Here is a 26,427-nt window from a genome sequence, read left to right on the forward strand (position 1 = left end):
ACTTTTACTGCAATACTTAAACTACGTCAAGCCCATAATACTTATGTACTTTTACTGCAATACTTTAACTACATCAAGCTCATAATACTTATGTACTTTTACTGCAATACTTTAACTACATCAGGCTCATAATAGTTATGTACTTTTACTTGTAATGTAGTATTTCTACATTGCAGTATTGATACTTCTTGCTTAAGTATCTGAATACTTCCTCCACCACTGTCTGCCCTACAGGGGTTTGTTCCGTTTACTCTGCTTTTTTCCCTCCTCCACTCAGGAGTAATTCAGATGTCCGGAAGTCCTTGAATGCAACATTACCACATTGATTATCAGAGCGGAGAAATACCGAGCGGCGCCGTGAAGCTCACATACCAACCGGAGAGGACCAAACACCACACTTACATTACCTGTGAGTAATTCCACACATTTAAAGGTTTGTTTATGTGTGATCTGTAGCTGAGTAGAGATGAAGCGTGTCCGCTCCGCACGGCACGGCGGCGGCAGCGGCTCAGTTTCCGGGTTTGCCGTCTTTGTGCACACGGCACCGGGCTGGTGCAGCGCGCAGAGATCCAACGTGTTTCTGTTTATATCCAGTCAGACACATTCAGTTCTTCACACGGACACGTATGGAGGTAGATTTTTATATGTTTAATGGCTTAATATCGCCGTGAAGCCGAGGCCGAGCCTTCGGGCGGGCAGCACCAGGCCCGAACCTGGGCCGCGGATGACTTCTCTCCGCATCCTCCGGGAAGTTTGACGAAATAAACCCGCGGCTAAGCTAGCTGCTGGCTAACCTAAACTGAAGAGGTGAGGAAGGTTTAAACGTGTTAGCATCAACATGACTTATTCCTGAATATCAAACCATCACGGATTTACATTAATCGTCAGTACAAATGACGAGCCGTTTGTTTATCCAGCGTTTTAAACAGCCATCCGTTTATTTAGATGAACCGGGCGCCAAACTCCGTTTAGAAAACCTGTCAATTTAATTTTTAATTTCCTCTCAGTGCGCGAACATCATCACAACATCCATTAAATGTTCGTATAATTATTGATTAGACGTTGTTCTTCAATTCGGCTTTCAACCCAACTAACAAGGAAACCGTTTTTCTAGTTTTATCATCCATTTAATTCTCATCATATTAGACACAGTTCATATTCTGACCCTTCACTGTATCCCCTCATAATTAGAAATTATTCATAAATACATCATAAATACATAAATAGATGATTAATACATAAATATATGATTAATTCTTAATGAAGCTTTCAGGGAGCAGAGAGTTTATTCTTTAGTTTTTACACTTTTTGTTTATGAAGAAAAAGTATTTACAGTCACACTGTATAATAATAGTCATATATCACAGAAAACAGGAGAACATAACAGTTTCAACGATTTATATTAAATGTGAAGAATGCAATAATATTTTTGAATGGTGATATTTATTTATTTTGTAATAAATGTGGGTCATTTCTCTACGAAAACGTGTATCAGCTACACAAAAATGTTTGGCTAAAGGAAAGAAAAGTGTTTTTGCTGCTCTCAAATGTAAAAATTAGGTCAAATTTGGCTTTAAAACACGACTGTGCTTCAGCTTAGCTGCTAGACTAATAGGATTAATCGAATAACTGGTGTTTTTTTATTGTAATTACTATATCCGGAATTAACCATAATCAGTGAATAATAGATGCTCTGCGCTGACATCTGTCGTCATGCTCTCAGTTGTGTAATAATTCTTTCAAATCACGGTAATTACGGCAACTTTGCAGAACTTGCTTTGCTTTATTTGAGAATTTTAATTTGATGCTACTTTATAAATCTGTCTTTAAAACTTTATAAATATCATTTAGGGTATTTAACACCTATATATATATATATATATATATATATATATAAGGTGTAGCATTTTGCACTTTTTACTCAGATATCTGCCTCTAAAACTGTAAGGAGTTTGATGTGATAGTTGTCACAGCTTTTAGTTTTATTTACATTATTTTATTAAGTGACAAGTCAAACTAACTTGTATTGTTTTGTCTGGCAGATAAAACATGTTTGCGTTATGTTATTCTATTTTTTATATTAATAAACTCTTTTAAAGTTGAACTAATGAACCTTGTGCTTTATTCAGGCTTCAGTCATTATCAGGATGCTCTACCTGATCTACTGCAGGGTTTATGTTAGCCGTAGCATGTGCTTTCTGCTGGTGTAGTTGTCCAGCAGATGCCAAAGAAATAAATGAGTCAGTTCATTAGATAGCCTAATATTGTGTGACCCTAAGATCTGTTGCCAAGGCAACTTAAATATAAACTTATATTATGAAAAAAAATGAGTTTTTGCCTTTGCTGTTAAGACATTGAGAGATTTAGTCAGATGTGACTGAAGCTGGATTCAGACCAGTACAGTCCTGCGCTGTGGCTTGACACCAGTTAACATGACTGTGAATCAGCCGGCAGCTCTGCAGTTAAATAACATGTAAGTGACCAGTAGGAGGTTTAACTTTTCCCAGTACGGCCCTGGTGAGAGGTGGAGGTGGAGCTGCAGGCTGCCTGCATGGCTGCATTAAAGTAACAACAGCAAGGCTATTATATAATATAATAAACGTAGACTATTATATGACTATTAAAACATACAGACGAGGGGAAAAATTCAAGGAAAAACCAGTCCAGGTCTGAATGCTGGACCCCTACATACAGTGAGGGGATCTGGTGGCTCTGTTCTGCTCTGGGGGGGGGGGGCATTTTGAACACCTATGGGAGATTTTGGACTGACGTGTCTGACACATCAGTGCAAAATCTACCATAGATGTTCAGTTGGGTTGAGATCTGATGACATATGATTCACATCATCTTCATACTCATCAAACCATCCAGCGACCCCTCGTGCCCCCCCCCAAAGCATCACAGAGCCACCGGATCCCCTCACTGTAGGGGTCAAACATTCAGACCTGGACCGGTTTTTCCTTTAATTTGTCCCCCGTCTGTATGTCCAGTAGTTTTTCCTAAATGGCCGTCAGAAAGAAGTCCAGCGTAAACACAGGAACTCACTAGTACAGATGGAAATCTCTGCTTCCAGCTTCTTAAATGTGAATATTTTCTGCTTTCTTTAATCCTTTTACGACAGTAAACTGAATATCTTTTGTGTTGTGGACAAAACAAGACATTTGAGGACGTCGTCACGGGTTTTGTGAGACATGTTTCACCATTTTCTGACATTTTACGAACCCGAACAACTAATGGAAAAAAAAAAAAATTGACAGATGGTAAATATTAGTATCAGTTGCTGGAAGGTCGGCTGCAGGTAGACGGCGAGCAGGGAGAGGAGTTTAGGAAGATATGTGGGGATTTATCCAATCAGGGTCGAGTAAATAAGTGTTTGCTGACAGATTGAGAGAGAGAGGCGGGAGACCGGGGGGGGGGATGGGGGGGTTGTGGTGTATGTTGCACAATGGCGGGTATGACGAGAAGCTCCTGTTGCAAATCTGAGGACGCAGTGAGGTAATGAGTCGTATTCAGCCAGGAGACTCAGCAGCAGAGCGGTTAACGGAGTCACCGCAGCCACAAAGTGTTAATACGCAGGATTTAATCAGCGAGGGGGGGGGGGGGCAGGCATTGAAGCAGGATTTGTTCCTGTACAGGAAACCAAAGCATGAGGAGGATGTTTGTTGAGAAGTTGAGGAAATGATCACTATTTAGATGATTGATTAATAGTTTTAAGTCATTTTTGTCAAACGAAATTGCAGCTGTTACTGTTTTTATGTGATAATAAACTGTTTCTTTGAGTTTTTGGGTTGTTTGGATGAAAGGATGTGATGATGTCACGTCAGGGCGGGATTAAGAAACTTTTAAGAATGACTCAACATTTAGAGTCACAGAAACATGATTCATGAACTCTGTAGTATGTGTTTGGTGTCTTTTTAAACTAGTTTGTTCTGAAGTTTTTGCATTTTTATCCTTTTTAAACGTGTCGTCTTGGTTTTAAACATGTTGTAACTCACCTGGTAGCGTTAATACTCGTTGTTGTTGTTGTTGTTTTCCCCGGCAGCAGAGATGATGACTGAGGCGAAGAGTCGAGCCGTCCGGGTCGTGATGTTCCTCCTCGCCGTGAGTTTGTCCGGCGGCGACGGGTTGACCGGTCCGGACTGCAGCAGCAGCAGCAGCAGCAGCAGCTCGTCCGCCGCGGAGACGAACGGCGCGGCGTGTTTACTGACGGCCGTAGTGGACACACACAGAGCGGAGCAGAGCCAGAGACAACACCTGGAGGCTCTGTTCAACAGGTGAGACCCTCTACGCAGAAAACTCACTGATAACTGTCAGTTTATTTAGTTTTATTATTTCAAGAGACAAAGATTTTGTTTGATGACATCATAGAAGAGTTTATATGGCGACTGATCACTTTAGAGGCTTTTAACTCTGAATGTTTGCTGCTTTCAGCCTCTCAGATGATTTAATGTTTTTCTTTGTCAAACATGACAGTTAACCTTTGAACCTGGAAAATTATAATTAGCATTTTTTTTAAACCATTTTCTGACATTTTAAGGACAAAACAATTAATTAATTATTAGGTAACAACTAATGTAAACATTAAAGCAACTTGAGTCTAACGCACACAGGAAATTAGAAAATAAACATGATGTAACAGTAAGTATAAAAGGCTGCAACTAACGGTTATTTTCATTATTGATTAATGTGCTGATTATTACATTTGTGTCGTGTATAAACTCGTGTATAAAACTTCACTTTTTCAGTTTCATACAAACGTTATTAAAAGTTTTCTTCAGAGATGCAGCGATCGATCAGCTGCCGATCAGATTTACACACACGTGCACACAGCGGCACAGACAGTAACATCACACACACACACACGTGCACGTTGGTCAGACTTTTAAAGAATCGAAATTTGCCAAGAAAATTGCAATCTGTAAAATCTCTAGTTTTCTTTCTTCTTCTTTTTAATACAGTAGAACTCGCTGTTATTAATCTGTAAAGATCATTAAATAGTTTAAAATGTTGCGTCCTGAAATGTATTAAATGTTTTTACATTAGTTGCTGAGAATAAATGGAAACGTCAGCTGACGGGTCATAAATATTAAACCTGGAAGTTTCTGAGTCGTATTGTGATGATTATTGTTTATTTGTTTTATTGATCTGACAGATACGGAGAAAACGGCACCATCTCTCTGGCTGGTTTAAAGCGTCTCTTACAGAACGTGGGCTTGGGTCGCATCAGGACCGTTACGGCACAACATCACGAGCAACTGGGCCACCGCGACCACCCGCACCACCATCACCACCACCACCACCACCACAAGGGCCACAACCACCACCACCATCCCCATGACGACAGCGACGACAACTCGCATCACCAGAAACACGGCGAACCCTCGCAGCCCGGGAAGTCCCCGAAGACCCCCGACGTCACCAAAGAGGGCACGATGGTGAAGAAAGCGGAGAACCCGGACAGCCATAACAGTCTGTACGACAAGAAGAGCGCGGCGGCGGCGGCGGCTCAGGAGGTCGGCACCACGGCGGCGTCCAGCGCACAGCTGATGGTGAAAATGGATGCAGGAGAGGAACCCACCGCAGCCAGACTGGTCACTGAAACTCAGACGCAGGAGGCTGCGGTCACGCATGACCACGACCATACGAACCATGACCTCCTTCACAACCGAAGCCTCCCCGCTGCTGAGGTACCACGTTTACAGCGATGAATCGATGAATCTGTCCTTTTGTTTTCTCGATTGAATCGCGGTCTGTAAAACATCAGAAAACCAAGAGAGGTCGTCAAAGGTCGTCGTGTTTTTTGTCAAAGCAGCTCTCCAAAACCCAAAAGATATTAAATGTAGAAGTAAGACGTGTAAACGCAGACGGTTCAAGAAGCTCGAAGTGTCAAAAGTTTGTCTGAAAAATCACATAAACAATTATCAAAATAGTTTCAGATTAATTTTCTGTAAGTTGATTAATCTATTAATAACTGCAACTCTAAAAGTTGTGAATATCTGCAAACAATACTCAAAATATACCAAAAATACTACTACTACTAATAGTAATGATTATTAATCATAAATAACTAATAATACTTCTTTAATACTAACTTTTCAGTATTTTTTTGCATATTTTGCACAATATAAACATGTTTTAACCTTTTTTTTCAGTCTTAACGACAGTTAAACTTCATATTTAGCTTACAAAAGGATCTTTCTTGTCATCTTTTTATCTTTTTTATTGTCTTTCTAGCTTTTCTTTACTGTGTTTTTACTTGTAACGGATCACAAAACTCACGGTTCGGATCGGATCATTTTTCGGATCAGCTAAAAAAAAAAAAAAGGAGGAGACAAAACTTTGCTTTCCATATATTCTGTAAAACATTTACAGCAAAGAACTAATGCCCATGGTCTTAAATGAAAACAGCATCTTAAAATCTATAAAATCTATAAAATATTCAAAGCTCAATTGTTAAATTAAATATGAAACATGACACCTTCCTCTTTTAAACTCGGTAGTGAATGAAACAGCCTCCGTCCACTTGATGATGAAACATGAACACACGTCTTGTCCTGCAGCTTGTTGAACGAGACAACAAACAAACGTTCACCGCTAACGTCAGTTAGCAGCTAGATGCTAATTAGCTGCTCAGCTGCAGCACATTGAACAGCGTGTAAACATACCTGCAGATGTTACCCTTCAAAATCCCTGTTAGCGACACGCTGTCTGCTATGACGTCTACTAATAGCAGTTTGTTTACTTTATTTTAAATGAGATGTTATATTTTGCAATTAATCCGCAGTTCACATGCGTGTTGAACCGTGGACGATCCGTTACACCACAAGTTTTTACATATTTTATCATAACTTTATTTAAATTTGATCTCACCTTTATTCATTATTGTTAATATTATTATTATCATTATTTTTATTATCTAACTCTCTAGAAAGCCAAAAAGCGTATTTCACTAAATGTCAAACGTCCTTCAAAACTGAGCGTCACAACTTTAAAGGACGAGTTCACAATTTTTTTATAAGTATTTTTTTTAAAACAGCCAAGAGCCCAAATAATGAACACTGAAACATGTTTTTCTTGCTGTAATTATTCCTCCTTTTCATTTTATTTAATCTTTATTTAATCAGGGAGTCTCACTGAGATTAAGATCTGTTTTCTAAAAGAAACCTAAGAACAAAAGAAAACACTCATAAGAACACAATCAGTGGACAGAAACAACACAACTACACAAACCGGAACCTGAAACCAGTTCAGCCAACACTAGTGTGAACATGAAGGAGGTTCAGTAGTTACTGGATTTACTGGATTTAAATGAGAGGAGATGTGAGGCAGTTTGGAAGCTTTATAGACGAATAACATGAGATGTATTTTTCTTCTTGACTGTAAGGAAGTCCAACCAACGTTGTGACGCAGAGAACAATGATGAGTTCATAACGCTCTATCTTTAAATCTTAGTCATTGTTTCAGTGACACGAGTCATTTCCTCTGAGCCGTCATGCCAGATATTTTATGACGTGACTATTTTGGTACAAACATTTACCCGTCGGCCTCCCGAGATTTACTTGCCAAATAGAAAATCTACCCGCATTTGGCGCTTGGCGGTTGTTAATGTCAGACCCTGCGAAAGGTTGTGAAATGAGTTTTTGGGGAAGAAACAAAACCCGCTCTGGATAAATAAAGATTAGGAGAATATATCGTATAAAAATTGAAATGAAGATGTGAGTAAAATGAAGAAACAAATCCTGGTTTTAAGAGACTTGTTTTGTTTTAATCCTCAGTGTCTGAACGCCTCCAGCATCCTCTCCTCACACGGGATGTCTCAGGAAATGAACATGACCCTCGGTGACTTCAGCTTCCTCTGTCCCGCCCTCCTCAACCAGATTGACGGCGGAGCGTGCATCCTGCACAGAGACGCCGCCAAACACGGAGACAGAGGTGAGAGAAAAACATCCCATCGACCGGATCCTGGACTGAGATTTATTGTTTTTATTTTACGGACGAAAAAATTTGAGTTGGCTTTCAGGTTTTTAAAATAGTTTCAACCTTTGACTTTGTGTTTATATCCAAGATAATATTGCACTGTAAACACTCACAGACTGTTAACATGAAAAGTAATGTCTACATATTATTTAGTATTAAGAAGGATGTGGCTGAATAATAAAGGTTTAATACGTTTGTTTTACCTCGTACATGCTTATATTTTTATAGCAATTCAGTGACGTGATGAAACAGGGTTCATTAAATGCAGTTCCTTGTTTTTTTTGGAATATTTTATATTTATTTTCAGATTTATTGTCAACAATTAGAACAGAACAGAAACCCGTCCGTTATAAACCCAGTTAGAAAAATGGAAAAAAAGGAAAGAAAGACAGAAAAAGGTCAGTTCATAGAGTGAAACACAAAGAGACACAGTGTTGTGTCCTTTCAAAGAGGCCTTCTGGCTAAACAGAAGTGATCACATTGCTATGGTGACGTCAGTGATGTGCTTATATATTCTATATATATTCAGAAAGGTATTTTATCCTTTTCTAAGACTACATGTGATCTTTTCAAGAGAAAGATCATCAAAGACCATCTATCAGTGAGGAGAAGGGGAATCAGGTTTCCATAAACTTAATTTGGGAATTAGTCAAAGATCTATTGACAGTTGTGAAATTTCTTAGTAAGCAAAGCTCAGGATCTAAATGGAAGGTGACTCCTGGTGTCACAGAGGTCGCACTGAAAGGGTCTCACCTTCGTGCAAAGCCGGGTACAGTTCACGACCTTTATAACACATCCGAAGCACGTTTCTGACAGTTCAGGTTTGGATTTATGGAGTTTCTGTGGGATGAGGTACAGCTGATGGAGGAAGTTAAAGTCAACCAGTCTGTACTGGGCATTAACGGTAGCTGACGAACCGCTTTGATGTTCAGATCTGATTCCCATCTCACTCTAGATTGGAGCAAATCCGACTTTGGGCCCTCACTCAGCAGCAAGGAGAACATTTTAGAAAAACATCTGTATACATTTCCCTCATGACGCTGTTTCTCCACATCGGTAAATGCAGATAAAGCCGTTCCACAGTTCTGAGAAAAGATGTTAACTGACGATAGAAGAAGAAGAAGAAGAAGAAGAAGGTCTTGCTGGAGAAGTCATACTGACAAGTCCTTGTTTGTAACAGTCTTCCAAATACTGGATCCCTTTATGATGCCTAATGCTAATAACGTCCTTTTTTGTTTTTGTTCTAGACCACAAACATCATAAACATGCTCACGATCACCATGGTGACCACAACCACTCGGACCACGACCACAGCGGTCGAGAAAGTGGAGAAAGTGGCCGAAACATCGCAACAGGTGAGACCTCAACTGACGAAATAAATGCATTTTTGTTGCTAGTGATGATAAAAAGTAGTAGTTTTATATTTTTATCTGTAAGTTTTTATTAAAGTGTGAAGTTCTATTTCTGAAGAGCGAGATGAAGTCTGGTGTTTTGATCGGTGTGTTGCAGCGTGGGTCGGCGGGTTCGTGTCCATCACGATCATCAGCCTGCTGTCTCTGGCCGGAGTCGTCCTCATCCCGCTCATGAACAGGGTTTTCTTCAAGTTCCTCCTCAGCTTCCTGGTGGCGCTGGCCGTCGGCACGCTGAGCGGCGACGCCTTCTTGCATCTCATCCCACACGTGAGTCGGCGTGGCGGCAGATATCCGGTTGTGTAGTTCAAGTTCGAGTCGAACTTTATGTAATTTGAGTCAGTTGTCACCCGTTTGTTTTGAGTGTCCCGTCTTTGTTCAGGCCTGTTTTAGCATTAAAACCACAGACTGTATAAAAATAACGGACGTAGCCACCGTGACGTCACCCACTGGTTTGTGGACTTGTGTTTGGAGGCCTCCAGTTTGGTTTTTTGACCGTCGCCATCTTGTTTTTTTGGAGCCAGAAGTGATCATATTTTGAGGAGAGCGTGGAGCAAGGGAAGAGCTCCCCAGGGTCCTACTGCAGCACCTCACCTCTCATACGCTGCTTTATCGTCTTATTTTACTCTAAATGAGACCATAATTTACAAAATGAACATCATGCTGTATTGAAGACTTGAAACTAGAGATTGAGATCATAAACTCATCAGGAAAGTGTTTACTGTAGTAGTAAATCCAGTGAGAAGAAGGGTCATTTTCTCATAGACTTGTATACAAACTGACTGTGGAGTCGCCCCCTGCTGGCCATTAGAGAGAATGCAGGTTTGAGGCACTTGACGTATTGGCTTCACTTTTCAGATCGGCAGCAACCCGCTTGATTTAAAAACAACGTGAACACAACTGGCAGGACGACAAACACCCGTACGAGCCTGCAGGTCTTTGTAGCTTCAAAAAATGGGTTTTTATTCTCCCAAAACATGCAAAAAGGAACAAAGCAATAATGATTAATAACAGTTTGTTCGTTTCGAAAGGTGCCTGAAACCAATTCTGCCAATATTAGTGCTTACATGAGGAATACTTTTATAGTGCTTCAGACTGAAACAAACAAAATAATAACATGTTAATTAGTGAGCTAAGGAGGTGCTGGTAGTTGGTGGAGCTGCAACCAGTAAAAAGAATTACATTCACCCACAGTGATGCCTTTAATTGTCTTACTTTGTTCGACCAACAGTCCAGAAATGAAAAATATTCAGTTAATTGTTATTTATGTCAAAGAAAAATAGGAAATGCTCACATTTAAGAAGCTGGAAATCATCATATTTTTGGTATTTTTGCTTGAAAAATGACTGAAGCGATTAATTGATTATCAGAAAAGTTGCTGATTCATCTTCTGTTAATAAACTAACGGTTGCGGCTCTAGCAGATGGATTTTGTTACACACGGACAGAGCTGATCCAACCGGCTGCTGGCTTTAGTTTCATATTTAAGACCATGAAAGTGGTGTCGGTCTTTTTGTTCAACTCTAAGCAAGAAAGCGAGTCAGCGTATTTTTCCCCCAAAATGACGGGAAACTGGGTTGAAGAGTTGTTAGGTGTTGTTGACTTTCATTCTCTTTATGTGTTTTTACGTCTCAGTCTCAGGGAGGACACCATCACCACCACGACGTCTCCGGGATGAATATGGAGGGACATCATCACCTCCACGATGAACACGAGGAAAACCTGGACGGTGTGTGGAAAGGTCTGACGGCTCTGAGCGGCGTCTACGTCATGTTTCTCATCGAACACTTCCTGACGCTCGGAAAAATGTACAAGGACAAGAAACAAAAGGTCGATCAGTTTCTTTAAGACGTCTGTGAAAATATTTGCATTTGAGAAGCTTGAATCAGAGAATTTGGACTTTTATTTTCTTAAAAAAATGACTCAAAACTGTTGATGGACTATCATAATAGCTAGAGATTAATTTATCTTCACATTGATACCAGCTGAAGTCAAAACGTTTCCATCTGGATACTGCAAACGTCATGAGGTTTAATGTTGTCCTGTCGTTGTCACAGATCCAGAAGAAGTGGGATCAGAACGACAAAGCGGATCCGGAGAAGCAACCGGCTCTGGAAGAGAACGACCTGAAGCCAACCGAAGGTGAGACGCAACACGAAACAAACACTCTGGAGCTGTTTTAACTTTTTTCTCTGAGAAAACCAGGAGTTCTTTAACTTCCTAAAATTATAAAATTGTCCAAAATGTCTGTTAGAATTCAGCTGAGACTAGATTCAAGTAAATCTGATGAAAGTAGAGCTGAATCAGACAAGCTGAACAAAAACCTCAACATGACCTTTGCTCACAGCAAACCACTTCCTGTCCACTAAGAATAACAAAATAACCTATTTTTACCCAACAGTTTTGTTTTCTGCTGCGTTTCTGCTAAAGCTGACATTAGCTTGTTGCAGATATATTGGTATATATATATATATATAGACACAGTTGTGCTCATAAGTCATAAGAAAATATGACTGATCATGCTGGAAACTTTTGTTATCTTTAGGGATAGTGGTCAAGTGAAGCCATTTATTTTCACATAATTATATTTCCCCTTTTTAATAATAACTGAAATCACCAAAATGGCTCCTGATCAAAAGTTTACATCCCCTTGAATGTTTGACCTGATAATAAACACACAAGTTGACACACACAGGTTTAAATGGCTATGAAGGGTAAGTTTCCACACCTGTGACTTGTTTGATTGTAATTAGTGTCTGTGTATAAATAGTCAATGAGTTTCTGCACATTTCATCCATGGCTGCTCTGACTTTACTGGATACTGAGCCATGATGAAAGCAAAAGAACTGTCAAAAGACCTATGAGAAACAGGGAGTTAAACTTTATTAAATCAGGAAAAGGATATAAAAAGATATCCAAAGATTTGAAAACACCAATCAGTAGTGTTCAAGCTCTGATGAAGAAGTGGAAAATGAAGGGTTCTGTTGATACTAAGCGACAGACAGGTAGAACAACAAAGATTTCAGCCACAAGTGCCAGAAAAATTGTTCATATTGCAAAGAAAAACCCACATGCAACTTTCAGCTGAAAGTTAAAACTTACAGCTGAAAGTCGCAACTTCAGCTGAAAGTTGCAACTTCAGCTGAAAGTTGCATGTGGCTGTTTTCAAGATGCACAACAAGGAGGTACTCGAACAAAAATTGGCTGCACAGTGAAGTTGCCGGAAAAAAGCCGTTACTATGCCAACGCCACAAAACAGCCTGCTAACAATATGCCAAACAGCACCGAGACAAGCCTCAAAACATCTGGAACAAAGTTATTTAGAGTGATGAGACCAAACTTTAACTTTATGGTCACAACTACAGACACTATGAATGGTTCATATCTCTCAGATTCTGCCAAGGTATGTAAACTTATGAGCACAAATAGATAGTACATAGTTTACATCAGAGAGTATGTAATGTAATGTATGTAAATGTAGTCGTTAAGAATAAACGAGCTGCTTCACCGTTTGTACGTGAGACTGTGTAGTTTGAACAGTTGGTTGATTTCAGTATTACTGTTTGTCTTCCTGCAGACGTGGAAACTAACGGCGCCGGTACATTCGGTGACCACTCCAGCGGCCTGCACGGCAGCAGCGTGGCGGAGGAGGAGCAGGTGATGCTGGCGCCGCAGGTGTCCGTCGTCTCGCCGCAGGGTTACGGCCGAGCGTCGGGCGCCGCCGCCGCCTACACCGACGAGGACTGCGAGAACAAATGCCACTCGCACTTCCACGACACGGTGGGCCAGGCCGACAGCATGCACCACCATCACCACGACTACCACCACATCCTGCACCACCACCACTCCCAGAACCACCACCCTCACAGCCACTCCCACTCCTACTCAGAGCAGCACTTCCAGCAGGCCGGCGTGGCCACGCTCGCCTGGATGGTCATCATGGGAGACGGACTGCACAACTTCAGCGACGGCCTCGCTATCGGTGAGCGGGTGTTACGTCTCATGATCGGTCTGAGACGTCAGTGTGGTGACCTGCTGACTTTGGCTTCATGTTATAAATGTTTCCTCGATAAGAAAAGTAGCTTGACACGAACACACTGCTGGGATTAAAACTTATTACTTACTATTAAAACAAAGTAGTGACCAACACTGACACATCATCAGCTTTTAAGTTGATATGTTGAACTTGTTAGCAAACAGTTGCTTATTTCCACATCCAGCAGTTACGGAGCAACATTATCATTCATGTGGAGTCGTGTTTCTGTCCACCTGGTGAATGTAAATCCAACATTCACTCTCTTTTAGCTCTGTTTTTACTCTCCACCAACCCCTGAGGGAAATATCTGGCTCTTTAGCTACTAAATGCTCCACTATGTTCACCAGCTAGTCTACAGCTAACTGTGTCTGTTTGCTGTTTGGTGCTGAGCAGGTAGTGTACTGGGGCTTTTTACAGCTTTTTCTCTGAAAACAGCTGCCTGCTGTGGCCCAAAACGACACTATAAGAGCGCTGAGAGTGAACCAAAACAGTAAAGTTGCAGCCGGACAGATAAACAATGAGCTGAAACTCACTATAAAGCTCCGTAAAGCCGAGAGGAGCTGCAGAGTCACTGATAATTCTCTGTAGGTTCATCACTACGAGCCACGACCAACACATTACACACTGACAGATCATGGTTATTATAAAAAAATTGATTATAGCAGCTTTAAGCTCAACAGAAATACCAATTAGCTTAGGAAAACACCTCTCAGATGTTAGAAGTAGTCCAGTAATAATAATTGTATGTTTTTTATGTTGTTCTGCAGGAGCTGCCTTCACTGAGGGTCTGTCCAGTGGTCTCAGCACGTCTGTGGCTGTTTTCTGTCACGAGCTGCCTCACGAGTTGGGTAAGAGCACATTTCTCATCCAGCGTTAGTTACTTAAAGCCACTTAAAGTGAAGTTTTAACATAAACATAATGTTATTATTGCAGTAATATCTTGATTTATATGTGAAAACGTTCATAAAACTATTCAAAATTGCTTAGTAAAAAGGCTAAACTAAGGTTTATCTCAGTCAAATAGATTTTTAGTGTTTTACGCACATAAAAGTAATATAAGTATGTTTATTTAAATTTTCAGTATACTTTATATACATGCGTAACACACATTACAAACAGATTGTAAGTAAAAACAAAATACAATAAATGCAGAACAGAAACCAATACTTCAACGATTAAATGATTCAACTGCAAACAAATGAAATTAAATAAGAAATCTAAATGTCGGACTCCGTTTCCCAGGTGACTTTGCGGTGCTCCTGAAGGCCGGTATGACGGTGCGTCAGGCCATCCTCTACAACGTGCTGTCGGCCATGATGGCGTACCTGGGCATGGTGACGGGCATCTTGATCGGACATTACGCAGAGAACATCGCCACGTGGATATTCGCCCTCACGGCGGGACTCTTCATGTACGTGGCTCTGGTGGACATGGTGAGTTAACGTCTCGTGCACCTGAACGCATCGCGGACCGTACAGCTGACCGCGAACATGCACGTTTGTTCTGCAGCTGCGTGACAGAAAATAACACGTGATAAGTCTTTAAGCATGTTCATGGGATTCCTACCAACTGCTTGCAAAGCAAATATCCCTCGTTTGATAAAGGTTGAAAGTTAAATCTACTAGAATAAACTTTTATATTTAGGAAGCAGTCAAGTACAGAAATGACTCTTTATTCCCTCTACATGGTGTTAAAAGAAACTACTCAGCTGGTTCCCAGTGAGTCAGGAGAAATGAAACCGATTGTTTTCATGCAGTCAGCAGCATCTGTTCCGTCTTGAACGTCTCTGTGAGTGCAGACGGCAGCGGCCTTCACGACCAGATGGCCTCTTCTCACACTCACACACTTTATAAAAAACATGCTGGTTTTATAAAAAAAAAAAAGCAAACAGAGGAGAGGTGAGCTGTCACAATCAGCTGCTGTCTGGAAAACACAGGAGAAAAAAAACAACTTGTGTTGCTCACGTCTGACCTCTTGTGGCCACATTACAACATTACATGAATATATAAAACCACAGAAACAAAACAAACCCACAGTTGAGATACTTGGCGACACATTTGGATTTAGAATTGATTCTCAGTTCAATAAACAGAAAGGGAAGCACTTTTTTTTGCTGTTCTTCCTCCAGTTTGGTCTTTCTGTCCACTGACTACTGTAAAACAGTAATCCTCTGCCTTTTGGGCTCGGTAATAACAGATTCTGGATCAAATTGTGAAACCAAGAATCCGGATCATGAGATTCCCAAAGATTCCCGTCCTACTGTTGTGACACCGTGTCTTCTTTCTTCTTCTTCCTCCTCCTCCTTCTTCAGGTGCCGGAGATGTTGCACAACGACGCCGGGGACCACGGCTTCAGCCACTGGGGTTTCTTCCTGCTCCAGAACGCCGGCATCCTGCTGGGCTTCTGCATAATGCTGCTAATCGCCATTTTCGAGCACAAAATCCAGCTGGACCTGGGATACTGAAAGCAGAGGTGTTTCGATCCTGAGCTCCCACCTTGCATTCCAGTGTCTGTGTCAGAAGTGTAGTGTTTTTTTTTTTGTTTTGTTTTTTTTAATTTCTTGTTCTAGACAAGTCAGAGCTTGATTTTTAGTTTTATGTTTTCATCTCGGTCGTCGTAGCTGAAACAGAAGGTACACATGTAGGAGCTTCTGAGGCTCAAATATCTGCAGCTCAAACTGAGAATTAGTCCAAGAATAACTGACAAAGTTGTTTTTTGTTTTTTTTTTACATTTTCTTGGACTACAGTTAAAAACATGCAGCATTTCTTCCTGTGTCAACAAACTTGTGATTCCCAAGTGGGAGATAAGAGTCTATAAAATTCCCCCCCCCCCCCCCCCCCCGTCCAAATCGCTCGTTCGATCAGTTTTCAGTCTATATTTACGATAAATCCAGTAAGACGTGAAAGCAGCGAAAAAAATGGTATCTGTTTCCCCCATGACGTCACTTGATTGATTTATTTCCTCCATTATGTGTGATATTTACTTTATCTGATGTGTTGGACGTGTTTCTGCTGCTGAATGGAACCACATCAGTATTACAGTAGAGACCAAAGTGCCATAACAGCCCGACTGTTCATACAACACTGTGCCGGGTAACATTTTAACGTTCCTCCTCTAAGAACTAAAGGTACGAAAACTTTAAGCCTCGATCTTTTGCCAGTTATTCTCTGCGTGCACTATTATCCTGATTTAAAGCTGTGACTTAACGATTATCATCGATTTTTAATGTCAGAAATTAGTCAAAAACATCCCGTTCTGATGCTCCAAAACCACAAAATATTCACATTTCAGAAGCTCTTCTTTGCAAAATAACTTAAAATGATAAATCGTTTATGAGAATTGATGGTTTAATGGTTTTTGAGTCTAATTGTCAACATTCCTAAGAGACCATCCAGTCCACAGTTTGTGGTGTTGTTGCTTATTGCAACGATAACGGTAGTAAAAACTACAAATATTCCATAAATGTACACACAGTTACCAGTTTATTAGGTACAACCAGCTGAAAATAACACAATCTAACACAACATTGCATCATTCAGAGAAGAGTTTTGGTTATTTAGTTTTAGATTTATCTTCATTGATACATATAGGGTGGACAAATAATACAAATAAGAAACACCTGTCAGTGTAACGTGCAGCCCAGAGAGCTGCAACTACTCATTAGTTTCACTATCGATTAATTGGCTGATTATCGCAATCAATCAATATAAAATCATAAAACAGTGGGAAAATGGGGGGAAATGTCCATCACAGATCACAACACTGAAATATATTCAGTTTATAATGATACAGAAACAGAAAACAGAGAAAAGCAGCAAATCTTCACAAAACAGAAGCTGGAAGCAGAGAATTTGTCGTTTCTGCTTAAAAAAAAAGACGAAACGATTATTTGATAATCAGAGTTGTTGCGTTAGTTGCATTAGTTTTAGCTAGCTGTACCTAATAAACTGCCATGTGTGTGTGTGTATATGTCACAGGGATGACTTCTAAATGCTTATAGAGGGGACTTATAAAAAGTGTTACCCAGTAAGGATCATTTGCCATAAAGAGCAACACACACCGACCTCGTCTCGTAGCGTCGTTTAACGCTTGTTAGAAACAGAAGAAGAAGTAGTTATTGTACGCTAACCAGGAATGTAAAGATCCTGGAAATGAGCCAATGTGATTTAAAAAAAAAACGAGTGTTGACGTTGGGAAAACAGGACAGCGGCGAATCTCGACGTGGTTTCAATCTGCACTTAATAGACATAGAAAAGATGTCCAGTGCCACAAATAAGAGTCAGGTGATCGGCAGGTAAAACCAGACTGAGAATACGAAGCTGCTTTGTTACACACGTCCTTCTTACAGGCGGACATGTGGAGGTGAATCTAAGTGCCCGACAGTAACCCGCAGCGTTTTATTCAATAACGATCTACCTTTGGTGTCTTGCAGAAGGAGCCTCGTCGGGATCATCGAACTCACTGTGAAGAGTTCTCTGGTACGAATCATCAACGTGTTACACACTCACACTCACATCCTCAAACGTTTGAGTCGGTACGTCGTACGTTCAGCTACATCAGCAGGAAATCCGTCCGTTAAACGAACTCGAGTTCAGCCAGATGAAGGAAAAAAAAAAAAGTTTCTTATCAGTTTGAAAATGAAGACTCGCCGGGTACAAACACGTAAAACCACAGTCGGCTGTTACAGTTTAAATGCTTTTGAAAGAGTTTGCTGTTAGTTCTGATGCGTGAGGAAGAATATCTTATAATGTTTAGTTTAAAAAAAAAAAAAAAAAAAAAGAGACAGAAAGATGCAGCTGCGTAGAGTCGAGGCTTCAGACTTGAAATAGATATTAATAGTGATATGAGTTAGTCTTTTTAAATAATGCGCTTTCAGTCGCTGGGAGGTCATTTGTTGTTTTTTTGATGTCAAGCTTTGCCTGTTTCAACATGTTGAAAGTCAGTTTTGAACTTTGACCTGTTCTTGATTCATGACTGGACAAGAACAAGATAGAAGTTAATTATGATCTTAAGAGCGTTTTTTCTTGTGACAAAAGGTCAAAAGATAATAATAAGTCTTGTTAATCTGAGGTTATTGAAGGTTTTAGATGAACTTCATAACAGTTTACATTTAGTTCAACAATGATCGATGATGGGTTTGAGTCAGTCCAGTCTGTCGGAACAGCTTCTCCCTCTACGGTCTGACACTTCTATAACCGACACTCCTGCATTCACCTCGCTCTGTGATTGGTCAGCTGTGAGTCAGGGGGTTGAACTTCTCTCTCAGCTCTTTTTTTTTTTTTTTTTTTTTTCCCGCCACCATTTGTTTTTCTGTCACTGTTCATGTGAACATCAGAGTGCAGCAACATTATGAATGTCTTCCAGGAGAGACAGAGTCTGTGCTACATGTGTGTTATTCCCATATTTAAAACAAAAAGGCCGACTTTTCACTCCACTTTTCATTCGTGGCCGTTCGGAAACAACCAAACACTTCCTGACGATTATCTGACGTGTCCGGACGACACGTCTTACGAACAAGTTCCTTTTCAATCATATGTGACCCTCTCAGGAGATCCACAAAAACAACTGAAGACCATTTATTGAAAGAAAAAAGAGGGGAAACTCAGCAGCTAGACGGTTTGCTTTAATGTATTTTTTTTTTGTTTAATTTATTTTTTTATCGTATTGTTACAGTCGGAGAGTTGGCGTGGCAGCTCAAAAAAAAAAAAAAAAGACCTTTGTTACAATATTACTCCTGTTCAGTTTGAATGTTTTTTTTTTTTATTATTATTATTATCACAGCAGGAACACATGTCAAAGTATAAATGTCCAGCATGAAGTCAGTTTGAATGGTTTTGTGTATTCTTGAGTCTCTGACGTTTAGGTCAAATAAGATTCCTTCATGTCAAAAGTTCTTTTCTGTCATTTGAAAAAAAACAAAACAACATTTAACAGCTCAGAAAACTACAAAAATCAAATTGAATCCAGATGTAAACCTTACTGTGTATATTTCATGTACAATATTATACTGTATGTATATATTTATGTACAATACTGTACAAGTACATTTCATTTGTTGACTGTAGTTTCACTTTCTGTGCTGTTTGTTGTGAAGAGTCTCGACTTAAATTCATCACCGTTTCAATTAATGTGTTTGAATCTAAGAAAAAGGAGGGAATTATTCCTATTTGTTTTTTTTTTTTATCTAAAACAAAAAGTGTTTGAAATGAATTTTGTTCATGGAGGGAACAACAGCAGGTGGATAAAATAATCTAACAGCTGTGTAAGTAATTCATGATGTTTGGTTTTTATTGAAAATGATCAGAGTTGCTGATTTGACCCGATGGTCATTTTTCAGGCTGCGGTTTGTTGTTGTTGTTAAACTTAACATCGTGTCAGAAGGATCATCAGACCCCAACCGAAACTGACAACAAGAGGAAGTTTTAAAAAAAAAATAATGAACTTCTGCAGCATGTTTCTAGTTTCAGTACAAGTTCCTCAAAATTAAACATGTTGCACAGCTCTTCTCAGAGATAACAAGATTTATTCTCCAAACCGTTTTGTGCTACGTTTCCTGAAGGCAAGAAAGCCAAAGATGTTTGGTGAATAAAGCAAAGTGTGTATAAAGTGAGTTGTATCATGTAGTTTAAAAAAAAAACGATCAAGTACTGAAAGTGTGCAGCAAAATGTCCTGACTGAGTCCATGATTTGTGACATTTATACATCTATAAAATGTCGACTTTTATTCCCAAACATGTTAAAATGCAGAAAAAAAAAAATCATTGTCAATGTTTAAAAAAGTGAAATGTTGTTGCTACAGCTGAGAAACGGTATATATTTACAGCTTGTTACTCAACTCCTATTTTTTTTTTTTTTTAAAAAGCAGCCCCACGTTACACTACAGATCAGACCAAATTAAGTAAGTTTGCACTGTGTTATATTTCGGCAAATGTCTTGTATATTTTTCTGTAAAAATGATACTTGTTTTTCTTTTTTTTTTTTTTTGTACAAAATATGTTTTTATTTGGCAAATTAAGGTGTTTTGTTGTCACTACCTCTTGAATCATTTTCACCAGTTGTAAAACATTTCGACCACCCGGCCTCCATTAAAAGTACACCTTCACATACACTGACTACTGAAACACCACAATTACTTGGTGCAACAGTTGGTAACAAAGTGACCATCGAGTCCAGTCATCACCTCGAACTGTTTCCAAGAAAAAAGAGAAATTCACCAAACTGATTTTTTGCTACCGAGCTCTTTAAACAGTGTTTCTGTTATTTTGTCCACCCTTTGCACCTCTGTATTGAATCACTGACTGCAGTATCCTTCAGGCAGCTTTGATGTTGACTTATTGTGCTCTCTGACATTCCTGAACACAAATAAACTTGGTCACCTTCCCAGAACTCTGCCTGAAGCTCTTTTTGTTTTATCTGAACAGTGACGATGATCATTTATCCAAACTTGTTCTGTAAGAAGCAAAACCACAATATCATTTATCTCTGTCTTATTCTCTAATGTCTTATTCGCAGTCAGTTTCAATGACAGGTTCACAATTTTTCAAGTATGCAACAGTCAGGTGTCCGTATGAACAAACTAACTGATAATTGAAAACAAGCTAAGTTTCAATAAACATACAAATCAGATATAACTAGGAGTAAACAACATGAGTTGTTTAAAAAAGGATAAAAACATGAGATTTTAGCTCTAACTTTAACCCTAAAACCAAGTTTCAAGTTCAGTTTTTCAAATGAAGAAACAAAATGTTTACTTATTTCCTCTCAAAACATTATTAGTTATGTAATTAATGCAAGGAGACACATTAGCGTAATGAAAAGTGCCCCATGTGTGAAGCAGTGCTGCAGTTTCAGTCTTTATATCCCATCTGAGAGAGAAACACCCCCCTGATCTTTATTCATGAGTAGGAGGCAGTAGTGAAGAGGAGCAGTGTACTGTTGTACACCATGTCCGTGATAATGATAAATGTCAGTGGATGAAATAAAAAACAGACAACAAAGGAATATTTATTTGGCAGAAGGAAGTTTCAATGAAAATTCCTCACAATGTTTTCTGTGGATTATCCAGAATAACTTCCTGAAATTCTGCTTAACTACCAGGAAGCTGGATTAAAAATATACATTTTAAATGAAAAGGTTTACCTGTCTAGAAAATGTGTAGAAAAATATGAATTTTATACATATATTCCAAATAACATGCTAAAGGTCATGAGTTGGTCACAGTTCAGACTTTCACAACCTCTTAAATCTGATTTGATACTTTGCAAAACCCTGAACCAAAACCCAGCTCATCAAAATGTTGTGATTTTAAAGTAGATAAGCTGCTGGAAGAGAACAATATGTACATGCAGGTGCTCATATGAAACTAGATTTTGCACCCTCACTGGGGTGTTATAAATTGTGCATGAAACAAGGTCATTTACTTTCACTTTCAGATTTGCAGGCTCTGGTTTCTGGGAAATGGTCTCTCTTATAGTAAAGTCATCAGCCCAGCATGAGTCTGTTTATCTTTCAGGTCCTAAAACCTCCTCTTGTATTTCTGAGGCAAAGAGCAACATGAACAACTCAAAATTAGATTTTTCTATTAACCAAACCGAAAACCTCATAATGTCAAATTAAGTGACTTGTAATTTTCAAGTTTCAAGAAAACTTGTTTTCTTGCAGAATGCTATTTGTTAAGGATACCCAATACATAATACACTGTTTGTGGACTATATTATTATATTATGTGTTAACAATACCGACTAGATATTAATGCCTCATAAAGTGCAGATAGGAGATTTTGGAAGAGAACAATATGTACATGCAGGTGCTCATATAAAACTAGATTTTGCACACTCACTGGGGTGTTATAAATTGTGCATGAAACAAGGTCATTTACTTTCAGATTTGCAGGCTCTGGTTTCTGGGAAATGGTCTCTCTTATAGTAAAGTCATCAGCCCAGTATGAGTCTCTGTTTATCTTTCAGTTCACTGAGGCAACAAATCTCTGCACAAAGTGAAGCCACGCCCACGTGTGTGTGTGTGTGTGTGTGTGTACACCCTATAAATACAGGAGCAGCAGAGGAATCTAAAGCACAACTCATCCTTCCTTTCTGTTGAGAGGCAAACTGAGTGGTAAGTTGCTGAATTCATTGAACTGTTAGTCCACTTCATACTTTATGTTGTTTCACTGTCTGTGATGTTGAAGATATAAATTGCATGATTTAGAATTTAGAATTATTTTAGTTTTTGTTCATTTGTGTGATTCCTGCAAGCATTTGTTTTTGAATATCTCTTACTATTTGTCTACATTAGGTTACTGTAGTGAATAGAGAATAGCTGGTTCCCCTTAAAGGTCAGTCCACCTTCAGTGAGCCTGGACAGGTTCCTTCGATAGACGAGTCTTATCTTAGTCTTGAGAAGCTGCAGCATTTATTAACTGACACTGCAGCCTGTTCTGCACATTTACCGCCAGACTGACAACTTACTGCAAACCTTTTCCTCTGCTCCGCTCACACTCACGTCACTTTTCTGCTTTTCTGCTTACGCACAAACATTTCGTGTTGCCCTTTGCCTTGTTCTACAGTTTATTTACAAAAACGACTGATGAAAAACTGTTGCTATTCATGTCAAGCTTTCCATTCTAGCACAGCACATGTGTAGTTTTCAGTGATAATAATGGTCAATTTAACACTAAAAAATCAAAGTAGTTATTAAAATAAATTTCAGACAGAGGAAGACAAAACAGGCATCTTGGTTTTGGCAGATTTAAAGAGCAGCTCTGATGGGAAGGCATTCTAACTCCAGGGTACATTACTGTCTTTTAATGTAAAGAAAAATAAAAACATGTAAATGAGAGATAATCTGATGTCCTGTCTGCCCTGTTTTTGTGACTCCATGCAGGTTTTTGCTGTTGACACCAATTAGAAGACATCAAGTAACATCAGATTTTGGACACTTTGAACTTCCATAGTGACATGTTCCTCTGCAGTGCCTATGACAGATTACATGTAAGGTAAATGACAAAATGTGTGAATGTTTTCTATATATTCATCATCCATACTATGGTCATAAAGACAAATTAGGATTTAAAATAGAATTACTGGACCATCAGTATTTCTTGCTTTTCTAAGACACTTTATTCATTTTGTATTCTAGGAGTTTTGGAGATGATGGTTTAAATCACGAGCAGCATTTTGAATCCCAACAGCTGTTGGATCCTGAGTCAGACGACTGGACTGAGAACAGCCAACAGAGGTTTGTTACTGTAATTCATCTCCAGCAGCTTTTTAGAAATGTAATACTAACATTTTGACTAGAATGGTCAGCAGCTGCAATAAGGAATAAAACCTGCACCATAGCTGCTAAATTGATCCAAAATTAATCATGAGACTTTGTCTCACAATTATAACGTCATATTCTGACTTAATCTGGGGTTTATTGACGTTTTTTCAATAATGATTCAACACTGAGAATTTCATGTTCATTACAGTGTTGAAAAGCTCCAACTGTCATCTGGCAATTATTATGTGAGAGATGAACTCGACAAAGTTTATTTTACCATCCATCACTAAAGCAGCTGTTGCACAGTTTTAGACTACAAGCAATATGATCACAAAGTGGTTCACTGTCATGGTAGCTCTAACTTTGGGTTGAATTACCTGTAATATTGTTTTTTATATTTCATTTTATACAGATTCAGAGCAGAGATCAACAGAGGCAACACTCACCAACCAGATGGATGAACTTCTCCAACAATAGTGTGTTTTCATTTTCTCATATGAAATAACTTACCTCTCCAAAGGGCTGATCCTGTTACCAATTGAAAATTGTAAACATTAATGTAATATTACAGGCATAATTGCGTACCCTCATCATAATGGCACCTTTTATTCCATTAGACTTTGAAAGATCAAAATCAGATGTTCGGCTTGCTGATGCTGTTCAAGAACAAAGCAAACTGCTAGAACCACAGACAGGGCCTCTTCCTGTTTATAAAGTCCCCCTCACACAGGAACAAATCAATGTTCCTGGGTTCAAGCGTTTCAGTTTTGGGAAAGAGTCCACTAAACATAATCGTACCATAATGGTTCTTGGAGCAACTGGGGCTGGGAAGTCAACTCTGATCAATGGAATGATCAATTACATTTTAGGTGTTGAATGGGATGATTCATTTCGGTTTAAGTTAGTTGATGAGGGTCAGTCAAAATCACAAGCTCACAGTCAGACTTCTGAAGTCACAGTGTACCAAATCAACCACCAGGAAGGCTTTAAGATCGATCACTCTCTGACTATTGTGGACACTCCAGGCTTTGGAGATACAAGAGGCATAGAAAGAGACAAAATGATCACAGAGCAGCTACGTAATCTCTTCTCTGCTGAGCTTGGTGTCAGTGAAATTGATGCTGTCTGTTCTGTAGCTCAAGCTAGTTTAGCACGACTCACACCGACACAGAAGTATGTGTTTGATTCTGTGCTATCAATCTTTGGGAAAGATGTGGCAGAAAACATCAGGGTTCTGGTGACATTCGCAGACAGCCAACGTCCACCAGTTCTAGAGGCAATCAATGCTTCAGGTGTCCCATGTCCTAAAACAAAAGACAGGCTGCCAGTTCACTTCAAATTCAATAACTCAGTGTTATTTGCAGACAACAAATCATCTGCAGCAAAAAGCACAGATGAAGATGATGAAGGTGGAGAATTTGATAAGATGTTTTGGAACATGGGGACAAAAAGTATGAAGAGGTTTTTTGCTGCTCTGAATTTCATAGACACCAAAAGCTTGATGATGATGAGGGAAGTCCTCAGAGAAAGAAAGCAGCTTGAGATTTCAGTTGAAAATTTGCAGAAGCAGGTTAAACTTGGGTTAGCCAAGCTTGAGGAGATAAAAGAGACGACTGAAATACTGAAACAGCATGAGGCAGTGATCAGCAGAAATAAGAATTTTGAGTTTGAAGTCACCTTCAGAAAGCCTGTTCAAGTAGATATTTCTGGTTCTGGAAATTACATCAGCAATTATCAGCAGTGTAACTATACCTGCCACTATCCTTGTGCCTGTGGAAATGATGCAGATAAATATAAACACAGGGTGATGGGATCAGGTGGATACTGTATTCAGTGCCCCGGCAAATGTTATTGGAATGTACATTTTAATCAGAAGTACAGATGGGATTATAAGGAGGTTAAAGAAAAACAAACAGTGAAAGAGCTGAAAGAAAAGTTCCTAAAAGCTGCAGAAGCTAAGATACCTGTTCAGGCTTTGTTTGAAAAACTGAAGGCTGAATATGATCATGTGCAGGTGGAGGTGGTGGCATTGATGGAGAGGTCTGCAAAGTGTTTAAACAGACTCAAAGAGATAGCACTGAAACCAAATCCTCTCACCACTCCAGAGTACATTGACATGCTTATTGAGGGAGAGAAATCTGAGGCCAAACCAGGATGGAATCAACGAGTTCAGTCCCTGAAGGACATGAGAGAAAGAGCAGAGATCAAGGCTAAAGTAGAGAAACGAGAGAAACTCCTCCAGAGTCCACTAAAATGGCTAAATTTTGCATCAGATAATTAAGCCTATAGCACCATTTGTATCATATTTGATACATGAGTTTCAGAGACCTCTACATCATCAACAAGATCAATAATTACCTGAAAGACGTATTGTTTACATGGCTCATGTTAGCTGCCCTCTAGTGGATCATCAGAGCAATGCAGGAAGTAGAGGTCCCTTTTTTACTAAATTCAAGATGTCTGCCTCTGAGCTGCAGCTCACGTGACTTACCAAGCTACTCATTTTTATATTTTGTTAGTTTTACTTATATGCTAAGATGAGCATTACCTGGATTGAAGCAGTATAAAAACATTGTGCACTTTATTTTGTCCCAATGTCATGTTGAAAATGTATGAATCAAATGTGATACAGTATGTATTTCAGATAATATGTCTTTAAATCCCTAAATTATCATCATCATTTCTTTGCTGTTAATAATGCTTATTATTATTATTATTTATACACTGTTTTAGTTACCTGAT

General features: G+C 39.3%; 2 protein-coding genes across 7 annotated transcripts; both read left to right on the forward strand.

Moving 5' to 3' along the window:
* Positions 1–115: 115 nt before the first annotated feature.
* Positions 116–20,808, forward strand: slc39a6 (solute carrier family 39 member 6). 5 transcript variants are annotated; one of them, XM_042429125.1, is made up of 12 exons: positions 116–409; positions 4,043–4,274; positions 5,153–5,687; positions 7,776–7,932; positions 9,225–9,332; positions 9,487–9,656; positions 11,021–11,215; positions 11,443–11,527; positions 12,963–13,367; positions 14,189–14,269; positions 14,664–14,854; positions 15,733–20,808. In XM_042429125.1, exons 1-12 carry the CDS (start codon positions 307–309, stop codon positions 15,883–15,885), a joined length of 2,415 nt encoding a protein of 804 aa, XP_042285059.1. In that variant the 5' UTR covers positions 116–306; the 3' UTR covers positions 15,886–20,808. The 5 variants fall into 5 exon arrangements, with proteins under 5 accessions (XP_042285059.1, XP_042285062.1, XP_042285060.1 ...); XM_042429128.1 differs by having other exon boundaries at positions 337–409; positions 4,046–4,274; XM_042429126.1 differs by lacking the exon at positions 116–409 and adding an exon at positions 567–807.
* A 1,674-nt stretch (positions 20,809–22,482) lies between these two features.
* On the forward strand, positions 22,483–26,427 carry LOC121908818. 2 transcript variants are annotated; one of them, XM_042429121.1, is made up of 4 exons: positions 22,483–22,536; positions 23,305–23,416; positions 23,560–23,658; positions 24,098–26,427. In XM_042429121.1, exon 4 carries the CDS (start codon positions 24,281–24,283, stop codon positions 25,964–25,966), a length of 1,686 nt encoding a protein of 561 aa, XP_042285055.1. In that variant the 5' UTR covers positions 22,483–22,536; positions 23,305–23,416; positions 23,560–23,658; positions 24,098–24,280; the 3' UTR covers positions 25,967–26,427. The 2 variants fall into 2 exon arrangements, with proteins under 2 accessions (XP_042285055.1, XP_042285056.1); XM_042429122.1 differs by having other exon boundaries at positions 23,305–23,411.

Source organism: Thunnus maccoyii, chromosome 12 (assembly GCF_910596095.1).
Source record: "Thunnus maccoyii chromosome 12, fThuMac1.1, whole genome shotgun sequence".
Classification (NCBI taxonomy): domain Eukaryota; kingdom Metazoa; phylum Chordata; class Actinopteri; order Scombriformes; family Scombridae; genus Thunnus; species Thunnus maccoyii.